We start from the raw sequence: 25,327 nt of genomic DNA, 5'->3' as shown, positions 1-25,327 counted from the left end.
GTTCTCTCTCATGTCCTCTGCCGGCTTCCGTAGACATTCCTCCACTGACAGTTAGTGTGCGGCGGTGACAGACGAGCATCGGTCAGCCTACAATCCAGCTCCAGGTGTAAAATATGGAAGAAATTAACAACATTGAAGTCACTCCGTGCACAGAGTCCGACTACCTGAAGCCGCTCAGGGTGCACTATAACCAGGTGAGTTATCTCCGCTGATACTGAGGATACAGGCTGCTGGAGGCTGTAGGCTAGCCCAACCCCCCCATTCATTTTGCAGCTAGCATGCTAGCATAACATGAAGGCTAAACTGACCTCAAACACAAACGTTGACAGCAACACATGGCGTTACTTCAACCACAAGGACTGAACGACCGTAATGGCTTTATTTGCACATTACGGTGTGTTTCTGTGTTTGACATGAACCGCAGAGAGCTAAGTGACAGGTATGAGCTAGCATGCTAACGGTAGCCTGCTGAGGAGGTTTTTTTTTTAGATTGAGCATCACGTTAGCACATGCTTTACATTAGTATAAGGAGGTGATGTTAACATGTTATTCGTCTTATTGGCAGGTCAGGTGATAAAGGTTGACCCCTGTGTGAATGCAGTCTGTGTGATGTCAGTGTCAGCAGGTCAGAGGTCTGATAGTTAAGGCTTACACTTAGCTTAATTTACATGAGAAAAATTGTAGAAACTTGCCTGATCAAATCCTGTCGGAATTTATAGAGTAACAGCTACTCTACATGTCTGTTTTACAACCACTGTTGGTCCAGGACATGACAAGGAACACTGCAGGGATAAATGCATAAAGCCAGGGACAGCTGCTGGCTTATATTATTGACAAAACAAGTATCTATTCTTTATTTAACCAGGAAACCCCATAACATAGACAATTTCTTCTTCCAGGGAGTCCTGGTCACGACGGCAATATAAATGCAATTATGTTCACATAAGCAACACAGGGCCAATAGCAAAAGAAAAGAGGCATACAGGCCATACCAGCCTATCCATAGCACATTACACCTGAGTCAATGATTATGTAAAACAGCAACTTATTTCCTTCAGGGCAGTTTGTAAAAGTAGTTAAAAGTAGGGTGTATATTTCATGTAATTATATTTTGCAGCTTATACCGAACCAAAAAAGAGAAAGCAGTTTCACGAAGCTCTGAGCACGGCCTGAGGACATCTTTGTCATTGATAAATTCAGTTTTGTATGGTCTTTCCTTACTATTACACTGATGAACGTATCTATGGTAAAGCTTATTGTGTAATTATGTTTTTTAAAAGCACTGTACTTTTGAGACTGTTCCTTGCCTCAGTGAATACTCTAGTGAGAGGATAATCTTATTTTTGTTGCAAAAATGGGTTGATCTCTTTAAAATTGTATTTTTTACATATGCGGATTGGCGCTGATATCTTACCATATTTCACGTAATGGGTGTTATCCATGATGCAACAGTTGTTTTGTGCTTTTAAATGGTCACATTCATTTATTTGTGGTTACTCAGTTTGTAATGCCACAGAAATCTTTGGTCACATGTCACCTCACATAAATATTGTTCCATTTAAGGTATGGCGATTCAAATGTGGTGATATTATGAAAGCACTGGTATCTGAATCTGTACCAGGAGATAAACAATTGAGTTTGTGCATCCCTAGTATTATTTTATTCTTATAAAGTAACTACGTATGTACGTTTATTGTATTTGTACAGTGCCTTTGCCTTTGGAAACACAAGTGAAAAGGTGTATGTGTGTGGATGTTGATAGTATAGTTATAGAAATAAATCAGTCACTGATATCACTCATCTCTTCCCTAAAGACTCAGTATTTTGAAGACCTATGTTGGCACATTTACACAAGCGTATATTGGCAGTTTAATATTGGGCTTATAGGTGCATGTATAGTCAGACTCATTACCAATTATATATCCATTTTTAGCTGCCTATCCAGGTCATGGTTGCCAACAGGGCGGGCAGAGCGAATCATCTGTGACAAAATCTCGTTAACTGTACATTGTTATCGCAAGAGATCAAAAGCTGTCAAATGTTGTATTAGCTGCGTCAGTGGTTTGCAGTAAATGCTCAATATTGTTAACTGGAGAAGGAAAGGCATGAGATTGTAATCTGAGACTTTAAATCATTATAACTTTGATTTATGTATCTGCGTTTTATAGGTTTATAATTTAGACAAATATCATTTTTTTTTTCTATTAAGCCCTTCTGCTAAGAGAAGAGCGTGATGACGGTGTCTCCTGATGGTCTCCAGCAAAGTGAGACACGCTTCCTCTCCAAAACATAGGCTGCTGTCCAGGATGAATTTATTTTTAGGTTTCAAAATATTTGTGCAGTTTCTCTCTTCCTGGGTTATAGACTTGGCTTCTGTTGTGTAAAACCAGGATAGTGGCAGACAGTGGTGCCGAATATGTATTATGGTAATTCATACTTCTAAAAAAAAAACACATTACTTACCCTGAATATTTTATTATGACCTCTGCCAAGGAGGTTTTTGGTTTAGTTCGTTTTTCAGCAGAATTCAGACCATGACACTGTGTGGGTGTAGCATGGGCCAACCAAGAATATCATTTTGTAGAAGCTCTAAATAAGTGGGCGGATAGGATACACAGATTTATTTTTTACTTATAGAAACTAGGTCTGTGTTTCTAGTTTGAACTAGTCTTACTGAATAAGTACATTTCAAGTCATTAGCACATGCAAGATAAAGGCTATTTCTTTCAATGGGCAGGTCACCATGCTCAACATCCAGATTGTATTGTTAGCGTAAAGAAACTGCAACTATCTATCATTTGAAGACTCTCTATTGTAGAGGTTGCTTTCAATTCAATCAGAAAACTCAAGTACCAACGCACTCGTGTTTAGAGGAGCTCAGTCAGGAGTTTTTTTCTCCCATTTGGGGTTTACACCTGTGACAGCAGTGGGGGGGGTTAAGCTTGTCAAGAGAATGGCGGAACGGCTAAGACAGCAGATGGACAACAAAAGAGACGACGGTGGACTCCCTCTCCGTCCTGTCCTGCCTTTCATCCTCGTCATCTCTCCTGTGCTGTTTGAAAAAAAAGAAAGGGGGCTGTGGGGGGCGTTCAGGGACTCCCCACAAAGGCTTTTCAGTCACACGGAGGGAGCATCTCTTCCCCAAAACCTTTTATGTTCATCGGTACATCTGCAGCTAAGCCACTGGTCACCAACCCATTCAAACACACACTCAAACTCCTGCGTGAGAGGCTCTCTTCATCATCAGTGTTTACGGGTGTTTTGTCTCCTCTCCCTCGCCGCTCTACAAAGCAGCTGATTGTCCCTCGTTGACTCTGGGAAACCCCTCTTATCTCCGTCCTCTCGTGCTCACGTTGAATCGCGGGTTGCTACTTGGAGCAGGATAATTACCTTCCATTTATTCATTATAATGACTTGAATTATTCATCTGGAATTATTTATCCTGTATTGCTTACAGCTAGTAGCCCCAGTACTCCTTCAATGAATATGAGATCTATTATGGGCTTAAAACACACATTTTCTCACACGGTTTAGGCACGAGCTTCAATAATGGCAGCAAAATGTGTCCGTAAAGGATTTCAATTTGGGGCAAGGCAATAACTCCTTTACGATCATTTATTACCTGTAAATCAGATTATTGTCTGTTTAAAACAAACGGTTCATAAAGGGATTATAATAATCTGTATTGTCAGTGTGGTTTGAGAGTTTCTGACGGCGTGTATCTTCAGTACCAGCTGATGGTTGGATGGTTTACTTATCCCTTACTTAGCCTAGTCTGTTAACTCACTCATCTTTCACAAACTCTGTGATGAAGTAGAAGTTTCTCAGCGATGTGAGCCACTGAATAAAATCCTACACAATCCAAAACAAAAGCTCCCCCTCTTGTTTTGCCTGTGACTCACACAACCAAACAATGTGTGCGCGCTGCAAAATTCTGATTGCAAAAATATTCAATTCACAGTTATATAAATAAGAGAAACAGGCATGCGGTGTTACATGGCTAAGAATCCTCATCACTTATTTTTCCAAGGACAGAATGAGTACGTTTTTCGTTATACGTGTCGTACAATGTCTCAACTATTGGCTTTGGTAATCCCTAACCCTAACTATTCATCTCAGACCATCATCAGGTCAACTTTTTATTTCGTCCAATACTTTGATTTACGACCATATTCCAGCAAAATTACAGCTGTACTTTGTTTAGCCCAAAATAACAAATGTTAGCATGCTAAAACTAAGACAGAGATCTCCATATACTTTGAACATGCCATACATCATCGTGTTAGCTTGATAGCATTTAGTTTGAAGCACCACTGTGTCTTAGTGCAGCTTTACGGTACGTCCACACGGCGGCGTGCGTTGAAGCTTGCCGGCGGGCGTGTCTGAAGCTCGACCAATAACCAATCACATGAATCTCCCGCCCCGGACACACAAGCACGCGGTTTGATTGGCTAGAGCTTGTACTGGCATATGATTTGATTGGCTGACGCTTCCGTCGAAGCTTCAAAAGTAGAACATTGCTCTACTTTTGAAGCGAAGCGACGGAACCACAATGCAGTTCGGCAAAGCGTGACGTCACCCCATTCAAAGTGAATGAGCAGAAGTGTTGAAGCTTCAACGCACGCCGCCGTGTGGACGGGCCCTTACAGAGCAGCTTGCATGACTTTAGACTCTTATGGCGCATTTCCACTACACGGCCTCGCACGGCCTCGCTCGGTATGGCTAGGCTTCGTTAGGACTGGCTCACTTTATGGCGCATTTCCATTACAGTTTAGGAACTGGGGTAGTATCTATAGTAACGCAGTGTAGGCGGAGCCGTGACGTCATCTTCAATGAGAACCCCAGAAAAACAACACAGCCGTTAGCTGTTAGCACTCAGAGCTCACAGCTCCTCATATCTGTTCAGAAACTAGACAAAATTTAAACAAGTACAAACCACAGACTGCCTGTGTCATGGCGAATACAGTCGCTGCTTTATTTATGTCTGTATAGGCCGTTGTTGTGAGTGTGGACGGTCGGAGCATATACTGCGTTAGCTTAGCCAATCTCCATTTAGAAAACACGCATTTTAAAAGGTTTTTCGCCTGCCGTCTGTCTGCAGACTTGACAAAGCATTAATTCATGGTTTTTACTAACCGGTATCAGTATGTTGTTACTTCGGCATCATTTTGAAACGTGTATTACAATTAAATCACGGTCAAATATGTCCATCTTGTTGTAGTTGTAGCCCCCTTGCCAGCGATTCTCTCTCTAGTTTAGCATACTCAGCCCGACTCAGCCTCGTAGTCTCTGGCCCTAGACCCACGATTTTATGAGGCCAGAAAAACTGTGAATTAGGACCCGCCGGCCGGTACTAGGCCAAGTGGAAACGCAACCAAAGACGGGCCGCTGACGTCACAGCCCTCTTAAACTGTGCTCCGCGCTGTAGTGGAAACGCGCCATTAGTGTTGGTCCTTTGCAAATTACTTCTGTCATACACCAATTTTCTAAATTGTTGCTGATGAATTAATTGCTTCAGAAACTCTGCCAGCCCTAACACGTGAGGACTGAGGAATGAATGCATGCTGGGATTTGATCTCACACGAATGCTACTGACTGCCAATTTGAGCAAACAGAGGTTAAAACATATAAAGGCCGTGGTCAATGCTTTAAAGCGCTGCGTCAGGTTGCATTGGAGGGACAGTAACATGTAAACTGAGTTGATGTGATTTGAGTTCTCCATGCTTTCTGTGGATTTCCCTCGAGGACACAGTCACATGGGTGTGTGTACTTCAGGAGGAGTGTGTCCTTGACACTGGGTTTGGCACTGAAACAACTTATCAGGATGTTTTAATGCTGCATCTGCAATGTTGTCCTTACTGGTCGATTGGTTTGTGCAGGTGCGGATGCTTTGTGTCATTGTTAAACCCTGCTGATCATCAGTTCAGTGTTTTGTAATGTGTGTGTGATAGTCCTGCTGCCTTTGTTCAGGCTGGAGAGAAGACAGAGACTGAAGCTATAACCAGAACAAAACTGGAGAGCACATGTTGAGATTCAAAGAGTGCTATTGTATTTGAGGACAGTAGTTGATTTTTTTTTTCCCTTTCTGCTGCAGCTGCCAGCTTGATAGTGTATAGAGGTGTATGTGTGTGTGGGTGTGATGGTTATTAGACTTTAAGCACCTAAAAGACCGTACAATGGCCATTCACACAGGAGTCTGTCATTTCTGATGCCCAAAGCCAGAGGGACCACATTAATTTCAAGGTCCTGTGTTCCTGCTTCCCCTCTCTCTCTCTCTCTCTCTCTCTCTCTCTCTCTCTCTCTCTCTCTCTCTCTCTCTCTCTCTCTCTCTGTGTCTCTCTGTCTCTCTGTCTCCCTCTCTCTCCCCACGGGCTAATCTCTCTGTCGTAATCCATGTCGGCCATGATTCTCCGTCTCCCCTGGGCCATTCAAGCCCCCCCCCCCCTCTCAGCAAGTGGCCCGAGTAATGAGGGGAACCCCACCATCTGTGAGTGGTGACGGGACACTAGAGAGGGAATATGTGTGTGTGGTATTACCTCGTAGTGTGTTGTCAATAGATATAAATTCATATTTTTGGTGTTGACATTTTTCAAACCAATGGTTATAATATCATATTGTAAACAAACTAGACTGTAATCAAGGGGGTTGTTAATCTTTCGTTCTGTCTCTTTCTCATATTTGTTTTTCCAAACCAAAACCACATTTTCACAACTGTCTGTTGGGAAATTATTGCGCCGACGTGTATCCCTTTTTCCTGGAATTATGTCGGATGATGAACCCTCTTTTCTGAATAGATAAACCTTCTTGGAAATTATTTGTTATCAGTAGCTTTTCACTCCATAAGGAAGGCACACCACTTCCTGTTTCCTCTTCCTGTCCTCTTGTGATCGTTTATGTAATTGTTGCCTTTCCATCCCCATCAAGCTTGGTTTTTTTTTTGTTTGGAAAATGAAAACAGAGCTTTTGACTCCAGCCGGAACAGAGTAAATGAAGCTAAGATCAGACAACTTTCTGTTTCAGTCTACCACTAACTTTAAATATCAATATATGAAACCATTAATCAGGTTACAGCCAATGCTGGGCAGTGAGGCCCTACTTACAGTAGTACCGCATTACAGCGATGTGATTTATTTCAGTTACATTCAGGATAATAATCCAGGTAACGCTCGTTTGCTTCGACAATATAGGATCACTATTGTCTTACCTGTAGTAGGTTTCAGGACACGTACTTAAAACATGTCACAGTAGAGGCACATCTTACAAATATGAACCTGAAAAGGAGCGAATGTCCTCTTTTTAATTGGCTTGTAGCCACAGGTAACCTCACATTCAGAATCACCTGCTTTTGCCCAGAGTTGGAGGGTTTTGTTGAAACATGAAGCTTTATTGTGAGGATCCTCTGATGTGATGCTGCATAGATTTGTATGGCCAGTAAATACCTCTAAAGCACAGACTGTCACCATCACACACTGTGGGTCAGGCACGACAGAACAGGCTTTTGAATGTTATGGTAAATGTTGATGTGTTCTTACTAATAGTTTTCCACATGATTGCCTCTAACATTTCAGAACCACAAACCATATGTTTATTTTCTTTATAATGATTTATAATTCGTGCAGTGTTGATGTCTCGTCCACAAAGCACCTTTTGTTAACTAAACATTAATTAAAACAATTACTTCAAGAATGTCAACAAAAGAAGGAATGTAATGTCCCATCAATAAACATGGTTTTGTTATTATTAGTGCATGTTATGATAGCTTCAGTGAAAAGTATAATGAATACACAGACAGTTTGCAGCAATATCTTCTACCACACATTGTACCTGTGTCAAAGTCAAAGTCAGCTTTATTGTCAAAATGTCTACATACAGAAATCTTGAAATACCGTTTCTCGCAGTCGTGTGACATACGACAAGATACAAAAAGGGCCTAGATAAACGGGGTATAAGACTAAGTAATAGTAGTACATTACATTTAGCTGACGCTTTTATCCAAAGCGACTTACAATTACCAATTACAGGGACATTCTCCCTGGAGTAACTAAAGACTAAGTGCCTTACTCAAGGGCACACTAGTGGTGGTGTTCCTGGCGGGATTTGAACTCACAACCTTCCGATCTTCAGCCCACCTCACTATCCATTAGACCACCACTATCCCTAATAAGTACTATTTAATAATATATAAAAAATTTAAAAAACACAATCCACAGAACATGAATTGACATTAATGCAAGTATTCTTTAGTGCAAATGAGAAAATGATGTTTAAAGTACAGTTTCAGTGCAGTAGCAGCGGAGATGGGTAGAAAAGTGACTGGTGCTGGATGAGGGAAGGTTGTGTGTGTGTGGGGGGGGTTTAAAGTCCAGGTCCATTTGGGGCAGGGGGGAAAGGTGGGAGGCAGGGTGGAGAGGTCAGGGGAGAGATGTCAGAGGCGGGGAGGGATGGAGGGATGGAGGGATGGAGGGATGGAGGGATGGAGGGTTCAGCATCCTGCCCGCCTGGTGGAAGAAGCTGTTCCTCAGCCTGGTGGAGCTCGAGCGGAGGCTGCGGAACCTTCTCCCTGAAGGCAGGAGGCTGGAGAGGCTGTTGGAGGGGTGGGTGGAGTGGGTGGAGTCACCCACAATGCTGAGTGCTTTGCGGGTGAGACGGGTGTTATAAATGTCCTGTAGTGATGGGAGTGAGGCACCGATGATCCTCTGGGCAGAGTTCACAATGCGCTGCAGGCTCTTGCGCTTGGAGGCGGTGCAGCTTCAAAACCACAGCGTGATGCAGCTGCTGAGGATGCTCTCAGTGTCGCCTCGGTAGAAAGACAGCATGATGGGGGGGGGGTGGTGGCGCTCCGGCTCGCTTGAGCTTCCGGATGAAGTACAGGCGCTGCTGAGCCTTCTTCGCTAGTGCGGTGGTGTTGTTTTTTTTGTGTTGTGAGGTCATCTGTGATGGTCACACCCAGGAATTTGGTGCTGCTCACCTGCTCCACAGCAGCGCCGTTGATGGTCAGGGGGAGAGGGGGGGTTGGTAGTGGGTTCTCCTGAAGTCAACAACAATCTCTTTTTGTTTTCTCCACGTTGAGGAAGACATTGTTATTTTGGCACCACATGGCCAGCTGGTTCACTTCCAAAATAAGACAAAAGTGAATTGACAGGAAAAATGCTCGTAAATTATTCAGAAAGCACGCTCTACAAAGCCACAAGAGAGAGCTTCTCTGCCTTAGTCATGACAATTGATTTATCTCACCACACACACACGCACGCACACGCACACGCACGCGCACACGCGCACACACATGCCTTTACTAGTTTTGCTTGTATTAAGGAAAAGCAAGAGGGGTGCGGTTGGCTTGGCCTCAGCAGGGAATGAGGGCATGTAAGACACTCGGCACACTCTGTTGACATGACAGATTTGTGAGAGTAAGATATAGACGCAGGCAGAGCATCTTTCATGACATGACTCCACAGCCAGGCGTTTTGATGATGTCAACACATTACTAATGGCTGACGGCGCGATAAAAGATGACTGGTATCAATGATGGATAAGTGTGTACATTACTGCAGTATGAGCCTACAGTGTTGGGTAATGGCCAATTTGCCAAAAAAGAAGGGTATAAATATTATTTTTTTGCAAGACCGTGACAAGCCGCAGATCATCAGATTGAATTTTAAATCACCGAACGTTTTATATATTTTTTTTACTTAAATCTTTTATCATTTTTCACTTCTTTTCTTATGGTCTGCTACTAGTTTCTGCAATGATTGTCAGAGTAACATTTTAAGTACTTGTCAATTATGATGTATGTTATAAGTTACATACAATAGTTGGTAAGCGATAAGAAAAAAGCTTAAAGTGGACCTATCATGCTATATTTGAATAATATAGTGTAGGACCATACCTATATAAGGCATATTTATACTTTTTTTTTTCAAAATACTAAACAGATCATGCATTTTAGCCATGCCTCATTTTGCTCAATTTGAAAATGTTTAGCTCTGTTTTTGCAAGGGCTGATTCAGTGAGAACAGCACCATCTACAGGCCTGGCATATGTACTACAGCGTCTCCAGCGGCAATGCCGTGGCTGTCTCCTCCTGATTGGTGGAGTTGGCCCAATAGCCGTAGCGCCACCGTCCTGACGTCAGGACAGTGTTCAAATCTGGATCAGTTTTTATCAGATCCGTTGCAGCCCCTTTTTTAGAGATTTAGGTATGGAGGAAAATAGAGAGGGTTGTGTTTTCTGACACTTGGTGAGTTCCCTGGAACACCGGGGACACATATTCATGTATAAAAGACGTACAAAAGTGCATTTTGCATGATAGGTCCCCTTTAAACTTCAGCAATAATATGTTTAACAGGATCAATGTAACATAGATGTGTCACAGTACATGCACTGGTAAATTGGAGTTTTCTACGTTCATAAAAAAATATGTGGGCTACAAATAATGCCCATTATTTGTAGATTCTCTGTAGCCTATTGACCCAGTATTGAAACATACATACAGTAAGCCTTTATCATTGTCCGGGCATAATATCCGTTACAGTAGCTAAAGGTGACACCATAGCATTACCATACCTAAATGTACACACCCTTTGGCTTCATGCTCTCATTTCCAACCACAACATGACAGTTAATGATGCATGAACAGCATTATGCTAGCTTGGCTTCACATTGAGGCCCCGAGGCTGCGACCTGTTTGGTCAAGCAGCGGCCCTTTGACCGTTAGTCGAGAGGATTTAGGGGCCCCAATGTATGATTACGTTTTATGGTGGAATGATATGAATAAAAGATTTGATGATTAATTGGGCAAAACAGCGTTAAAGTGTGTCCTTCTGTATGACGCTGTAGCTTAATTGTATGCAGTGCCGGTTAGGGTGTTGTTGATTTAAAGGAGCCCTGTAATGCTTTATGGGGTTTTCTCTTGACTGTAGTGGATTATAGGTTAATGTGCATATAAATGGTCTTCAAAGACAGGGTGTCCGCGGGGTCTTAAAAAGTATTAAAAGTTGATAAATCAATTTAGCGAAAATGAAGGCTATTAAAAAGTATTAAACGGCATTTTTCAAGGTATTACATTTTGTAGCTTGTTTTCAATAAGTATATAAATTGTCCAAAGAGGTTGTATTCTACAGTTTGCCTGAATGTAATCATTGCGTCGGTGTGTAGTGTGATTCTGTGTAGTTTATTTATGGCATCCCGTTGGGTTTGACGTCATCTGAACAGGACATCGCACGCTCACTGCTTGATAGCGCGCGAAGGTCCGTTTACGCCGGTTGTTAAACAACATCGTTATGGGGAAATGCAAGTTTGAGTCCAAATGGTTGGAAGAGAAGGAGGAAGGACAATCAATACTGTATTTAGTAAATGTGAGGTAAAGTGTGTCGCCAAGGTAACCGGTTAAAACTCGAAGTGGCGATGAGGTCTTAAAATGTATGGAAAGGGTCTTAAAAAAGGTCTTAAAAGGTATTACATTTGACTTCAGGATTCCTGCATATACCCTGAAAGAAGGAGTTTCTCTCCCACCCCCCCTTTACCTTTCTTTGTTCATCTTTGGGTTGCTTGTTAAATATATTTCTGTGTGAGTACAATGAGAGAAAGCCCATACTCTCTCCAATCAGTCATTTGCAATTGAAAGCATTGAGTGGGAGTCTATTCCCTTTACAATAGAGATCTTAAAGTTGCCCACATCCTCACTCAACCCCTGTTGCCACAACAGTAGCTTTATTATGTCTTATTCTATCAGTGCAATTAGTTTGCCAGTTCACCTCCTCCCATTTCTTGGGTGGTACTCAAACTGCAGCACCACCTCGCACACAAGCCTATGGCAGCTGGAGTACGCCTGTTCTTGTAAAGCTGTCATCGCTGCATCTGAAAGAGCTTGTGGGTGGAGAGGAGGTGTAGCCTAAATTTGAATCATAGCCATATTTCCTCAGGCATAAAAAAATGTAGGCCAACTTTACCGTCTCTATAAAGAATGCTTCGGGAGAGGGGAATACATGTATGTTTCAGATTAATACACGCATCTTTGCTGATTTGATGTGAGTGATAAAAAAAAAATTGAATAGTTTAACGACGATACTTGCATTGATGACTTCCGCCTGCAGCTCTTTATCTGACCCGGTCACTGTGACTTCTGCTTGATTTCCATCTCTGCCTCGTAAAATGGACTGCCAATGTTTATTTGGTAATATTTTATTAACTAAAAACGAGTAGGCGGTCAGTCTTTCGTTCAGACTGGGCCACAGACGGGCTCTTATATATCAGTGTTGACTTCACAGTAAAAGTGAAATGAAAAGAAGTGATGAATTACATATATTCACTTCCCTTCCACTTTCACACCCTGACCTGAAGACACCTTCCTCGTTCATTTGGCATGAACTAAAGTAACATCAAAATGAACTGGACTATCAGGATTGTTACTTCTTTGTCCCTTAACGCGTACTGAGACGTGACTAGCCAACATTCAGACAATGTGTCAGTCACTGCCCACATATTTAACCTCTCAGTATGCCAGAGTTGTTCGTACCACACACCTACCTCCACAGGGTTGATTGTAATTGTGCTGCAGTAACGTCACTGAAGGAGTGTGCAGCTGAGGTCCTGTTGATGTGATCATGTGACCACAGGGCATATGAATACTTGGCTACAACAACCTCTGTAATTTGAATTAAGGTTTAATAACTACATGACATGTTTTAGGAGTTTGTCACAAGGAATCCCTCCCTGGAGTGTGGACTGTGGATCCTTTTCTGAGTGTGGATGCAGAAGCAGTCACTGTTTGACCCCTTAAGACCCACAGTAATCAATGGGGGCTGGTCAATAAATATCAGGACATGTACGACACAAAAAATACATAAAAATACATCTTTTTGAGTTCTAATTCACAGGATGGCTCGTGACATTTTAACCCCAAGATTACATTCTGAAATGCATATTTTTGCCCGTGCTTGCTGTAAACTGTGTATTGAACGAGATAGCAACAGTGGTATCAACTGTATATTTGATATTTGGGTAGAACAACAAACATGTCTTGTGCAAAGTTATGGCAATTGATGGACATATTATTGAAGTAACAATTAAAACCAATAAAGCTAGCACCTTCATTTCACATGGTTTTGCTTAAAGGGGACCTATCATGCAAAATGCACTTTTGCACGTCTTTTATACATGAATATGTGTCCCCGGTGTTCCAGGGAACTCACCAAGTGTCAGAAAACACAACCCTCTCTATTTTCCTCCATACCCAAATCTCTAAAAAAAGGGGCTGCAACGGATCTGATAAAAACTGATCCAGATTTGAACACTGTCCTGACGTCAGGACGGTGGCGCTACGGCTATTGGGCCAACTCCACCAATCAGGAGGAGACAGCCACGGCCATTGCCGTTCGAAAGCGCTGGAGACGCTGTAGTACATATGCCAGGCCAGTAGATGGTGCTGTTCTCACTGAATCAGTCCTTGCAAAAACAGAGCTAGAAATGGTCAAATTGAGTGAAATGAGGCATGGCTAAAATGCATGATCTGTTTGGTATTTTGAGAAAAAAAAAGTATAAATATGCCTTATATAGGTATGGTCCTACACTATATTATTCAAATATAGCATGATAGGTCCACTTTAAGTAATACAGCTCAACAACTTCTGCACCACTTTCTTTTGATTTGCACTGCAAATGTTTTTGCTGGGGGTTGTTTTCGGATATTTCAATACCTCTACAGTCAAATTTGACATCCTGCTATACAAGTCACCTACAACACAGAGGGAGAATTTGTGGTACACAGAATACACACTGTTTACAGACTTTTTGTGTTGTTTTACTACATTTTAAAACCAATTTGTTTTATTAAAATAGTGTCACTTTAGTTGTGTTTGCTGATTCTTTTGTCTTTTTCCTTCACAGAATGGCACAAAGAAATCCTGGGACTTCATGAGAACCCATGACAGGTAAACACATTTTGTTTTCTGATGTTGGATCTAATGGAGAAGTCCCTCACCCTTCTTTTGTGTGCTTACAATGTGTAAGAAATATGATTGTAGAATAGGTCTAAGACTAAGCCAAGACTTTAACTCCAACTCCAAAGAACATCTTCTAGTGACACTGCTTTGAAACATAAAAAGTTGTGGCTAAAATGATTGAAATCTAATATAGATCTCAGAGTTCAGCAAACAAAGATTAATTGTTTGCGGAGTCTTAGAAATATTGCATTTATCTTAACCCATACTATCTCTAAATCGTATATCTTCTCTCAAATGTTTGCCCTTGTTATCTTCAGGATATTTATTTTAAATCACGTCTCAAGAGAAGTGGTGTCTCTCTAAAAAAAAATGCATATGCAAAACATACAATTATTATTATTTTTGATGGACTTTCTTGTGCACTTTGATTGTGTATAGGCACAGAAAAACAAATATATTGTGTCCTTTCACCTGTAGCCATTATAAGCACCTATCACTCATGGTATTTGCACCTTTCTCGATCACCTCTTTAAGATGCCAAATACTGGGACTTTCAAACCCAAACAGACCTTGTTTTCGGGAACTGGCGCCCTGTTATTTTACTTGGCGGTGGCTGTAAATGTCTCTGGCTTCATGGGGGGGCACTGTAAGAGAAATATCACACAGTTGTGTTAAAAACCCATGTTCCTACTCCCCTCTGCCCAGGGTACCATAATGCCCTGAGGTAGGTCTCAGGTCATTTAAGCCCCTCTTTCCTCTTCTACTGACCCCAAAGAGAGGTCCCTGTGAAAAATAGTCCCACTGAGACCAAAGCAGTAAACCTGAAACCCTGTACTTCCTAAAGATAAAAGCCCATGGGAACGTCCAGCTTTCCCCCAGGTGGAAATTCTGTTAAACCGTTATTCCGCCTTTTTTATTCTTTTTGTAAGGATCCAGGGTTGTTTAGCCTTTTTGTGTAAGTGTGCATAACATCTCAGCGGGACTCTTCTTGACACATTTTGGCGGAACTGGCAAGAAATGTGGAAGACAGATTTGTGGGTAACGTACTGTAAAATATCCAATTTAGGGAATGTTTAAAGGAAGAGAGTTCTTGTTGCTGAAATGTTTCCAGAGATCATTTCTTGTGAGCAATTTATTTTGTATGTTTTGAAACAGATAAATGAAAACTCCATATAGTTAATATGTTCATTCACTATGACTTGTGATGTCTACTCTTTAGCGAGTGGAATAAGTAACACTGAACGGGGTTAAATGAGGGTTTCTACACTTTATTATTCCTCAAAGATGTCAGTCTCTCAGTGGGCGTTCAGATGGTGGCAGCTATTTTAGACTATCTGTCCATTTCCATCCACTTATCTGGTTTTTGTTCCACTGACCTCATTAAAAGCATGTTTAAATGAAGGGTAAAGCTTCACCTTCAGACCTCCTTTTCACTATGACCCTGCTGGCTTGACCACAGACGCCACACGGATCAACAAATCGATCTCAAACCAAATCTTACACTCACCTTGAGATACCTTAAACCCAAGTGAACAGGAAATGGGTAAATCCATTGTTAATCCATCTAGTGTCCCTCCAACTGGGAGTTCCTGACCTTCAATCCCCTCGTGTGCACTGGATGTCACCGCCTGATGAAGCCAACAGAACTGCATCATTGGCAAAAACCAGAGCACTTGTTCATACCTGCCATTATCGTGCATCTTTTGTGATGCGATCGCAAGTTGACGGCTGTAAATATGTCGGTTCACACCTGGCATGTTGTGCACAGATGTGTCTGAGTGACAACAATGATCAGATCTTACTTCCCCGTTCTATATTTCAATAAACACGCACATCATTTCTATTGGCATGTACAAAATAGACAATAGCATTTTTTTTGTATTAGTTTGTTGTGTATGTATACATTATTTTTGCTTCTCACGTAAGTCATATGGTATAACAACATATGAGATGACTAATGAAGAGGCGGTCTTTGTCTGTTTGCCAATTGGCGTACTTTTCTAACCCGATGAGAAATGGTCGTAAGCGCTCTCCAAAACCTTTAAAAACACATGGAGGCTGGGTGGGCTCCCATTGCTTTGCTTTTTTGACACCTATGTGTTTATGGGAGTGTTTGTTTCTTGTTTATCACTTGAAGTCACATTTACCCCTAGTTTTTTTGTCAGTGCGCACATTTTAAGAGACCCTGGGCATAATAATAAGCATATGTTGAGCTCTTGTTACAGTCGTGTCTTTTTCCCATTATTTTTTTCTTTGACTTTCAATAATGTTTTGTATAATACCGAGCGAGCTAATACCGAATATTCATTATTTAGCATGTAACTCAGGTCTTCCTTGTACAACGAGGATCTTATGATAGCTTCTTGATGCCATAAGCATAGCCACCTTAGTCCTGCTCCTCGTATGTCTGCTATGAACCAGTTTTCCCGCGGTACAGCCAGAAGCCCCGCAGAGAAAGCCTAACGGTGCATGAAAAGTCCTAAGCGTCTGTTTAGCTTGCTTCTCGGTTTAACCATTAGAGGATTTTTCTTCGGTGGGAAGCTGTAGAACAGCTGTAATGGTGTGGAACAGCGCTACAAGACCAATGCCTGCCTCAGGGGACAGCTCCATGCCTCAGGCCTGTGTGTCCTACTTTAAGCCCAAATACACCACTTCATATCATCCATACCTGTACTCTGCGGTGGTGATAGGCCCTGCAAGACTTTGTTTTACAGCTGTAGGCTGTGACGAATACTGCTACTGTTATATTATTGCTCAGATTTGTTGGTATATATTGGAAGTTGAAAGGTGAAGTTATTATGCAAACATTCTCAAACTTTATCCTAGTTTACAAACTGACTTCCAGACTTCAATTTTTCCGTGCAGTGAGGGATTATCTGTGTTTTACCTTCAAGTAAAGTGGTAGCTAATTTGCTTGTTTATGACCTCTATGGCTCTGTGACCAGTTGTGTTTTCTCTGGCTCTATTACCGAAAGCATGTCCTTCAGCCCTACAGGTTCAGACTGCTAGCAAAGGTGGCCCAATTCAGAAATGTTTCCCATTTGTAATTCAGAATACATCCCAATCCAGCAATAGGCTTTCAGTCTGAATGCAGCCGTTTGGACTCATGGGCCTCTAGGCTTTAAACTGCTCAACGCCCAGGTCAGCTGACATTCTTACATACTGTATTGTTGATAATGGACTTTAAATATCTGTATTGCAAACGGATATTAAATCATATATCAGCCAAGGCACTGTAGCTAGAAACGAGTCGTAATAGCTACGTCCTGGTTCCCACTCACCCTGGGAAACACAGGGCAGGGCTTCCTGCGCCTCAGACACATCCGCTTTCCCAACACCGACCCCAGGCCTCAAGTCTCCACTGGCAGCCACAGTCCTGCTCACACACACTTACACACACTCACACACACTGCAGTGAACCCCTGTGTGTATACAATTCATTGGGTGCCAGTGGTGAAGCATATCACACTGACCTTCCTTCTTATTTTATCTCCACTTCCTGCTTGTTGAGTTGTTCGTTTAAATTTGGAATGGTGCTCTTAATTTAGAACCGTGTTTATTTATCAACATGTTTGGATTATAGCTTCATTTTGGGAACTCAGTACACTTAGGCATTGACAGGTTTCAAATGAGTTTTTAAAAGTGATTTTAGCTGTCACATAATGTAATGCCTTACTTAAAGGGGACCTATCATGCAAAATGCACTTGTGTACGTCTTTTATACATGATTATGTGTCCCCGGTGTTCCAGGGAACTCACCAAGTGTCAGAAAACACAACCCTCTCTATTTTCCTCCATACCCAAATCTCTAAAAAAGGGGCTGCAACGGATCTGATAAAAACTGATCCAGATTTGAACACTGTCCTGACGTCAGGACGGTGGCGCTACGGCTATTGGGCCAACTCCACCAATCAGGAGGAGACAGCCACGGCCATTGCCGTTCGAAAGCGCTGGAGACGCTGTAGTACATATGCCAGGCCTGTAGATGGTGCTGTTCTCACTGAATCAGCCCTTGCAAAAACAGAGCTAAAAAAGTGCAATTTGAGCGAAATGAGGCATGGCTAAAATGCATGATCTGTTTGGTATTTTGAAAAACAAAAAAGTATAAATATGCCTTGTATAGGTATGGTTCTACACTATATTATTATAATATAGCATGATAGGTCCACTTTAAATAATAGTAACAAAAGCCAAAGAGCTTTAGTTTCAGGGCAACTCCACATCTTACTGGACATGACATACCGACAGAGGATGTCAAGGTACATATGTCGGGATAGAGTGATAAAATAGCTACTATTGTGGAGCGTCACTGGGAAATAGTATAGTGGTGTATTTTGATACTGGATGCGGATTTATAAAAACAGACAAGCATGGGTGTTTTGACATGTGTCACACACTGCTGTAGTGGTACAATAGTCATGCTTTTAATTAAGGAAGTTAACCTACCTGCACTATTCCACATCATCACTTTATTATAACTATTTTTCTTTTGTATTGCTCTTGCTCTTATTGTTATTATGTTGCATTGTTGGAGAAGCCTGTGACATAAGATTTTCAACTACATAATTACTCTGTAGCTATGTCAGATTGACAATAAAGAACCTTGAACCTATATTTTAACCAGATTTTAAACCCAAATTATCTGGGTTGGACAGCCCACATTCAGCACAAAACCTGTGCCACTGAGGAAAGTGTGTGCACCAGCCAACTTGTGAAAAGGGCTTTGCATGTAGACCAATGTTATATCATATAATATATAATAAAGGCAGTACATGCGAATCTGATTGGATGGGAACTGTAACTTATATTTAAATTCCTTATAATGTTTGACTTAAAAGTGGCTTGCCTCTTTGTTTCCCAAAGGTGATTTGAGTGTTTACCCGATTTTGTTTAAAAAAAATAAGATTCTGTTTCAGATCTATGGTCCCACATTTCTGGATGTTCTCTGGACACTTTTTTTAAACCTGTAATCCATGTAAAACCCTTCTTCTTTGATTACTTTTGGTTTTCGAATCGATCCACTGCTCTCCTGTAGCCAAGTTGTCCTATTTGTGGAGAAGATCACCCCACCAGTCATAAATCATGTATGCAAAAGGCATCAATATGAGAAAAATGTGTCAGCTTTTATCTCAAACTTGACCTTCTCTCTCTCTCTTTTCTTGCAGTGTATCAGTGCTGATCTTCAACACCAGCTCACACTGTTTTGTCCTCGTCAAGCAGTTCCGTCCAGGTAAGACTTCCCCGAACAAATCTGGAGACTAACTGTACTCTGAAATGTTCATTTTCATCTTGTCAAACACATCTATATTGTTGTATATCCTGTGGGCACTTTCACTAAAAAAGCAGTTCATTACAGTAACAATGCAGACTCAGAAATAGACCACAAGAGACCGTGTTACAAAGCAGCCTAACCTCCTTTGTTAGAAGTCGCCAGGGACTGCTCCACATAGCAGTGTGCTAAATACAAGGAAGTCTGGGCATTGATATTCTTTTTTCCTCTCCTCTCTCATTTCTGTTGGGGTAAAAAAAAGAAGAAGTCCTTTATCTGAAAGAAATCTGAGTTTGGCTACAACTTAAAATAACATTTTGTTTCTTTAACAGTGAGTAAGGCTTGCTTAGCTTATTGGTATCGGACAATACATGCTTAGTCTTCACTATAAAACTGATTTGATATCTGGATGATTATATCTGAATTTTGTATTACATGAGCATTTATTTCCCTATTGATATTAAATGAAAGATTTGTACCTGTTCAGGGAAGCTTTCAATGATTAGCATGCATTCGGTTTGGCTACAAATAACAGCTGTTATTACAACTATTTGTCAAATATTTGTCCATGTTATCAATTAATGATATTCTATTAAATGACCAACAGTTGAAAACCAAAACTATTTTAATCACAGCAATAAAAATCAAAGATCTGGCAAATCAGTTTGTGTAGCCTAAAAAGAGATGAAACTGATATATTTTCAATACTTAATTATTAGACAAAGAAGTTGACCTCATTAAACAAAATGCCTGTGGAAAACTGAGGAAAGTGCACAAAAGAATGTACTCTTATTATAGGATAATCTCAGGAATAATAGCGTTTTCTGTCTTCCCCCCCCACTAGCTGTATTCATGTGTGAGTGGGAAAGGAACAAGACGCAGCCGCCTCAGTCTGCTGAAAAACCTGAAGAGGGCGCCTCCGAAGCCGCGGCCCCCGCAGCTGAACCTCAGGAGGGCCAGTCGGCGGCGGAGGGGGAGAGCTCCTCCTCCCCGTGGCCCCCGGCCGCAGCGGGGGTCACCTACGAGCTCTGCGCCGGCCTGGTGGACAAACCCAACCTTTCTCTGGAGGAGATCGCCCGGCAGGAGGTGCTGGAGGAGTGCGGCTACGATGTGCCTGTCGCTAAACTGAAGAGGATTACATCTTACAGGTTAGTTGTCTGCTTTTAAATCGCTTCTTAAAACCCACCTCTTCTCCTTAGCGTATTGACATCTTTTAGATTGTTGCTTTTACTGCTTTTAAATTGTCTATTATTTTTACTTCTATTTGTTTTATGGTGTGTGAGCTGTGCTGTGTGATTTTTAGTTGACTCAACATTTGTGTGTACCCAATAGGCGCTTTCACACCAAATCTTTATTTTCTGGAACTATCTAGTAGATCGCGTTCACACTGGAATAAGTCCCTGAGGGAGCCGCTGACCTCACTTCTTCTTCTTCTTCTTCTTCTTCTTCTTCTGCTTTGGGTTTACTGGCAGGCCGCAAACAACTTCACGGCGTATACTGCCACCCAAAGTCCCCGGCCGGAAGTCCCCGGAGTTGGGGACTGGCTTCAGTAGAAGCTGCTGGGAGTCCCAGCAGCTTCTACTGAAGCCTTCAGAGTAAATCGCCAGAACGCCGACACCTCCTCATCTCCACTGCTCCCATGTTTTCTTTTGTGTTGCCATAAGTTAGTCTCTCTCCGTTGGTGCGCGGGGCTAATGCTAATGCTAATAATGCTAATGCGAGCAAATAAAATGGCGGCTTCACAAAAACCTTTCAGAGTTTTACAGGGCGTGGTTTGTAATTCGCTCAGCCAATCAGAAATTGGAACCTTTTTCTCCCCAGGAAAGGTTCACAAAAAAAAGTTCTAGTTCCAGATCTTTTTGGTGTGAATGGAAAATCCCAGGAACTATCAGAACTATTCCTGGGAAAAGTACTCCGGTGTGAAAGCGCCTAATGTGTGTTTCTCTCCAACACACTGCCCCCCCCCCCCCCTGCCTGAAACGCCTCCATTGGACTCCTTTGTTTACTTCTGTTACATAATGACATCAGTATGTAAGACTCACGCTTCTATTGGCTAGCGTTACAACAAAGTCTACGTGATAGGCTAAGGGGTGGGACATCTCTAAGCGGTTGACCAATTACAACAGAGTCGGCCAGCTAACCAACCAGAGGCTCTGGTTTCAGACAGAGGGTGAAAAGAGGTGCTGCAGCACAGGCAGTATGAGAAAAATAAAGAGCTTTTTGAACATTAAAGCATGGAGACATGTCCCAGTGGAGACACAAAATACTAATATGAACCTGAACATTAGCATGAAAGGGCCCCTTTAAGAATGACCTAGTGTCTGTCCTTTCCCAACACAAGACATTCGTCGTCTTTAAACATCTGCTTTAGTCACTCCCACTGGATTTCTTGTCCCATAAAATTATTAACCTGTTGTCCTATTTTGTATAATTTTAATGGATAATTTCTCAACATCCTGGAGCTATGTTCACTCAGAAGTAACCCACATTTGAATCTCTGTTTGGTTAGTTTGACTTACTGTTGCAGAACTTGTTTTAAATGAATACTTAAATGTCTTTGAAAGAGGAATTTTCCATTCAAAACCTCAAACTCATCAGCCTGTAGGCTTTGAAAAACAAGAAACTAAGTATATTAGCATCATCCACTTCTCCACTTTTAAACACTTTTCTCAGGATGAAGCCTGGTTCCAGACCTTTCATTTCATTTAATCGTTTATTTGACGAGGGACAGTGCACATTGATGAACATTTAAAACAAATAATGCTTTAAAAACGTAAACATGCCGGATTTTAGCTTTGAGCTAGTTTCTATCCGTAGTCCCTCACATACAACATTTAAGAACATGACATTTATATACATAGCAAAATAAATACATGATATGCAGAAAGAGCATGAGCAGCATATAAACATTTACCACATGGCAGTACAATGTAGCAGCTACGACATGTAAAACCTCCTCTTTTACATCACTTACCTCTCAATATCCAGGAGTTTGAGTTATTAAAAACGTTGATAACGTATCACTTTAAATGTGAATGAAAGCCCACATAATAGGATGCACCTCAAAGAAAGAATGAATTTTTATCAATGCAATTTGAAAGAATTAAAGTGATGGAAATGCATCAAGATTAAAGAATAAAGCCAAATAATTGTTAAGAATTTTTGAGAAATTTCCATAATGAGATGGGATTGAAGAAGAGAAACGGCAAGGGCTGATGAAAGTGAGCATAAAATAATCATTAATCTCTATTAACATTTTATTAGCTCGCTATATCTTCTCACAGAAGTTCAAGGTGACGAAGCGTCCCTCTCTAACAGCAGCAGCTGGACAGCTTTACCTGACGGCTGCCATCACTGTGCTTTTGATTTGACTCAAACACCTCCTCTGGCTGTGTTGGTGTCGTCTATGAGCGTTGTTTTGTGTGGGCTGCTTCCATTAACTAGATGGGTATCATCTTAACCCTCAGGACCCCTATGAGGGTCTTCATGACAGAAGCGCCTGGTGTGGTGAAGTTCTGCTCTAATAGTAGGCAGCCCGGGGTCAGCTTGGTTTAAGTACTACAGTATTTATTTATGTTACTTATTACCAGCATTCAAAGACTGTGCTTTCATATGGAATTTGGAGATTACAAAACGGAAATCCCCGCATAAACCTACTTTAAGGAAGAGACAACTTGACACCCTGATGAAAACACGATTTGTCGGGAAATGGTTAAAAATCCCCCAAAATACATTATTGCCTTTGTCATTGGAATTAAAAATGTTATTGGACCCAGTATTAAACTATTCAAACAATATCCGCCCCTGTGCAAAAACGTGGGGAATTATTGCAAACATACGTAGATATTAAAGGTCCCCTATTATACTATTTTTCATCAATATATTATAGGTCTCAGATATATACAGAACCTGTCTCTGATTGTCTGAAACAGCAAACAGATCATTGCAGCATCCCATAATCCCCTCTGTTTCAGCCCTGTTTCAAAAGTGCTGATTCTGTGTCTGTTACCTTAGATGAAAAATAAGGAGCCACTCCCCACGCCCCTCTGAGAGATATTTGGTTAAAAAGAATGGTGCTCTAGGAGGAGATTCAGGTGATAAGGTGGGGGGTGGGTTACCTTGGTTGGTGATTGGCTAATGGTTACACAAGCCAAAAAATCATTATGACATCATAAAGTGGCTAAAATCTGATCAGCTCATTTTCAGACAGGTTTTTATATAAATGGGTCAGGACAAAAAGAGAGAGAATCTTTGTTCCTGAAACTTTCAGAGTCTCTTTCCACAGAGGGGACACATGTTGATGTAGAAGAGACATGAAGAAGTGGATTTTGCATAATAGGTGACCTTTAATTAATTTGTTCCCTTATCCCCCCACAGGTCAGGTGTAGGTGTGACGGGCGCCAAGCAGACCATGTTTTACGCAGAAGTGTCCGACGACAACTGTGTGAGCGCAGGGGGAGGTGAGCCAGGCGAGGGAGAGCTAATCGAGGTGGTCAAAGTCCCGCTGCACGAGGCCATGACGTTTGCCTACGACGAGCGTATACCTAAAACCATGGGCGTCATTTTTAGTTTCATCTGGTTCCATAATAACATGTCTCCCAAGTACAAGATCTCCACCAATGTGTAACTAGTATTAAGCAACCTTCTTTATACCGTTCATTCCAAATTAAATCAAAACACAGGCCCAGCACATCCACTCTTCCCCTCATCGCCCTTCATCCTGTATTGCCTTTTTGCTTATTGGTACATGATGAAAGGTGGGCCCCTTGTCTTGTTGCCAACAAGTTTCTTCAACTTTTGTCCTGTTTACCTTTTTTTGTTGTCTTAATATTTTTCCTAAAAACAAATTTGCCATAGCTGGTTGTCACTGGCACATTTTTGTCTTCTTTATGAATTATTTTGTATCATTTCATTTACTGTGCCATGTGTTATAATGGCTGCATATCACTGATTTAATTTGCCTGCCCTTGATTAAAGGAATACTCTACTGCTTTTAGTGTAAGCTCGTGAATGTTCCCTGCATTGAGAAATAGAAAACAAATATTTGTAATATTTGATATATGCTGACAAAAAGCCATTTACCATTTAAGCTTCAAACTTTTTCCAGCATTCCTACAACACCCAGCAATCATTGCAAACTCTGTGAGGCTAATCAACCACCTGGTTAACTAACATTTTAGCATGTGAATATTAGCATTGGAGTTGATGCAAAGTGTGCCAGAGGACTTTTGGATCAAATATGTCATATGAACAATGGCTTATCTACTTGAAGTATTAATAGTATTGTTAAAACAAAACAGTGGAGTATTCCTTTAATCCATGATCCAGTAATGCAAAAACTATGCTAGTCAATGGTGGGGCCTTGTAACGATTGAGGTGTTTCGGTGCGTTTTAACCACCAGTTGTTCAAGCATGCCTCAAATAATTTCTCTGATTCACAGCCTTTAAGCAATACTTAGAAAGTACCCCGGGCTAAACAATCACTTAGTGGCACTAAAATCAATCTTCATGACATCAAACCAGTGGACAGTATAAAGTATAAGCAGCCTTCTTTTTCTTCAAAGCGAAGAAGAAATTGTGATGTTTTGTTTCACGTCACAGAAAAAGCATACACCGACCTAGCCCTGCACTGAACTTCAGTATCATGTTTCTAAAGCACAATGCTGCAATGTTTTTGTTTAGTTCAAAAACACTGATGCATATTTTCTCCGAGATAAAGACACACTGGACGTACAGTAAGAAAAACACTGTATCAAAGCTAAATCAAATCTTTCTTTACAATCAAAGTCATTTCTAGAGAGTTCATTGTATTCCCAGCATAATAACATTTCAAACATTAATGTAGGAGCATATTTGAAAGGACGTAAACCACCTAGAAATCTGCCTTTGGTCATAATTCATCTAAGAGGTCTTAATTATTGGATGGTCATTAACTCACAAACTCAGAGTGAATCTCAACAGCAGTTTTCCAAAATCTCAGGACCAGTAGTCAAACCTTTGGTCATATTCAGGGTGGATCTCTGGATGTGATTATGACCAGCATGTTATTATATTTCAAAGTCACTTACAGCTTAAAAGGCAACAAAGTTCTTACCATATGTTACTATTTTTCTTCATT

The 25,327-nt window shown here is 41.3% G+C and overlaps 1 protein-coding gene across 1 annotated transcript; it reads left to right on the top strand.

Moving 5' to 3' along the window:
* Nucleotides 1-25,327, top strand: nudt14 (nudix (nucleoside diphosphate linked moiety X)-type motif 14). Its single transcript, XM_034135447.1, has 5 exons — nt 1-194; nt 13,885-13,928; nt 19,106-19,170; nt 20,054-20,357; nt 23,587-25,327. Exons 1-5 carry the CDS (start codon nt 114-116, stop codon nt 23,834-23,836), a joined length of 744 nt encoding a protein of 247 aa, XP_033991338.1. The 5' UTR covers nt 1-113; the 3' UTR covers nt 23,837-25,327.

Source organism: Trematomus bernacchii, unplaced genomic scaffold (assembly GCF_902827165.1).
Source record: "Trematomus bernacchii unplaced genomic scaffold, fTreBer1.1, whole genome shotgun sequence".
NCBI classification, from domain to species: domain Eukaryota; kingdom Metazoa; phylum Chordata; class Actinopteri; order Perciformes; family Nototheniidae; genus Trematomus; species Trematomus bernacchii.
The sequence above is the reverse complement of the archived record's forward strand: the minus strand, read 5'-3'. Positions and strand labels throughout refer to the sequence as shown.

Coding starts and splice junctions, on each gene's coding strand:
- nudt14 (XM_034135447.1), top strand. CDS start 114: ATGGAAGAAATTAACAACATTGAAGTCACTCCGTGCACAGAGTCCGAC. Junction 195..13,884: donor TCAGGGTGCACTATAACCAG/GTGAGTTATCTC, acceptor TTTCCTTCACAG/AATGGCACAAAGAAATCCTG. Junction 20,358..23,586: donor AAGAGGATTACATCTTACAG/GTTAGTTGTCTG, acceptor ATCCCCCCACAG/GTCAGGTGTAGGTGTGACGG.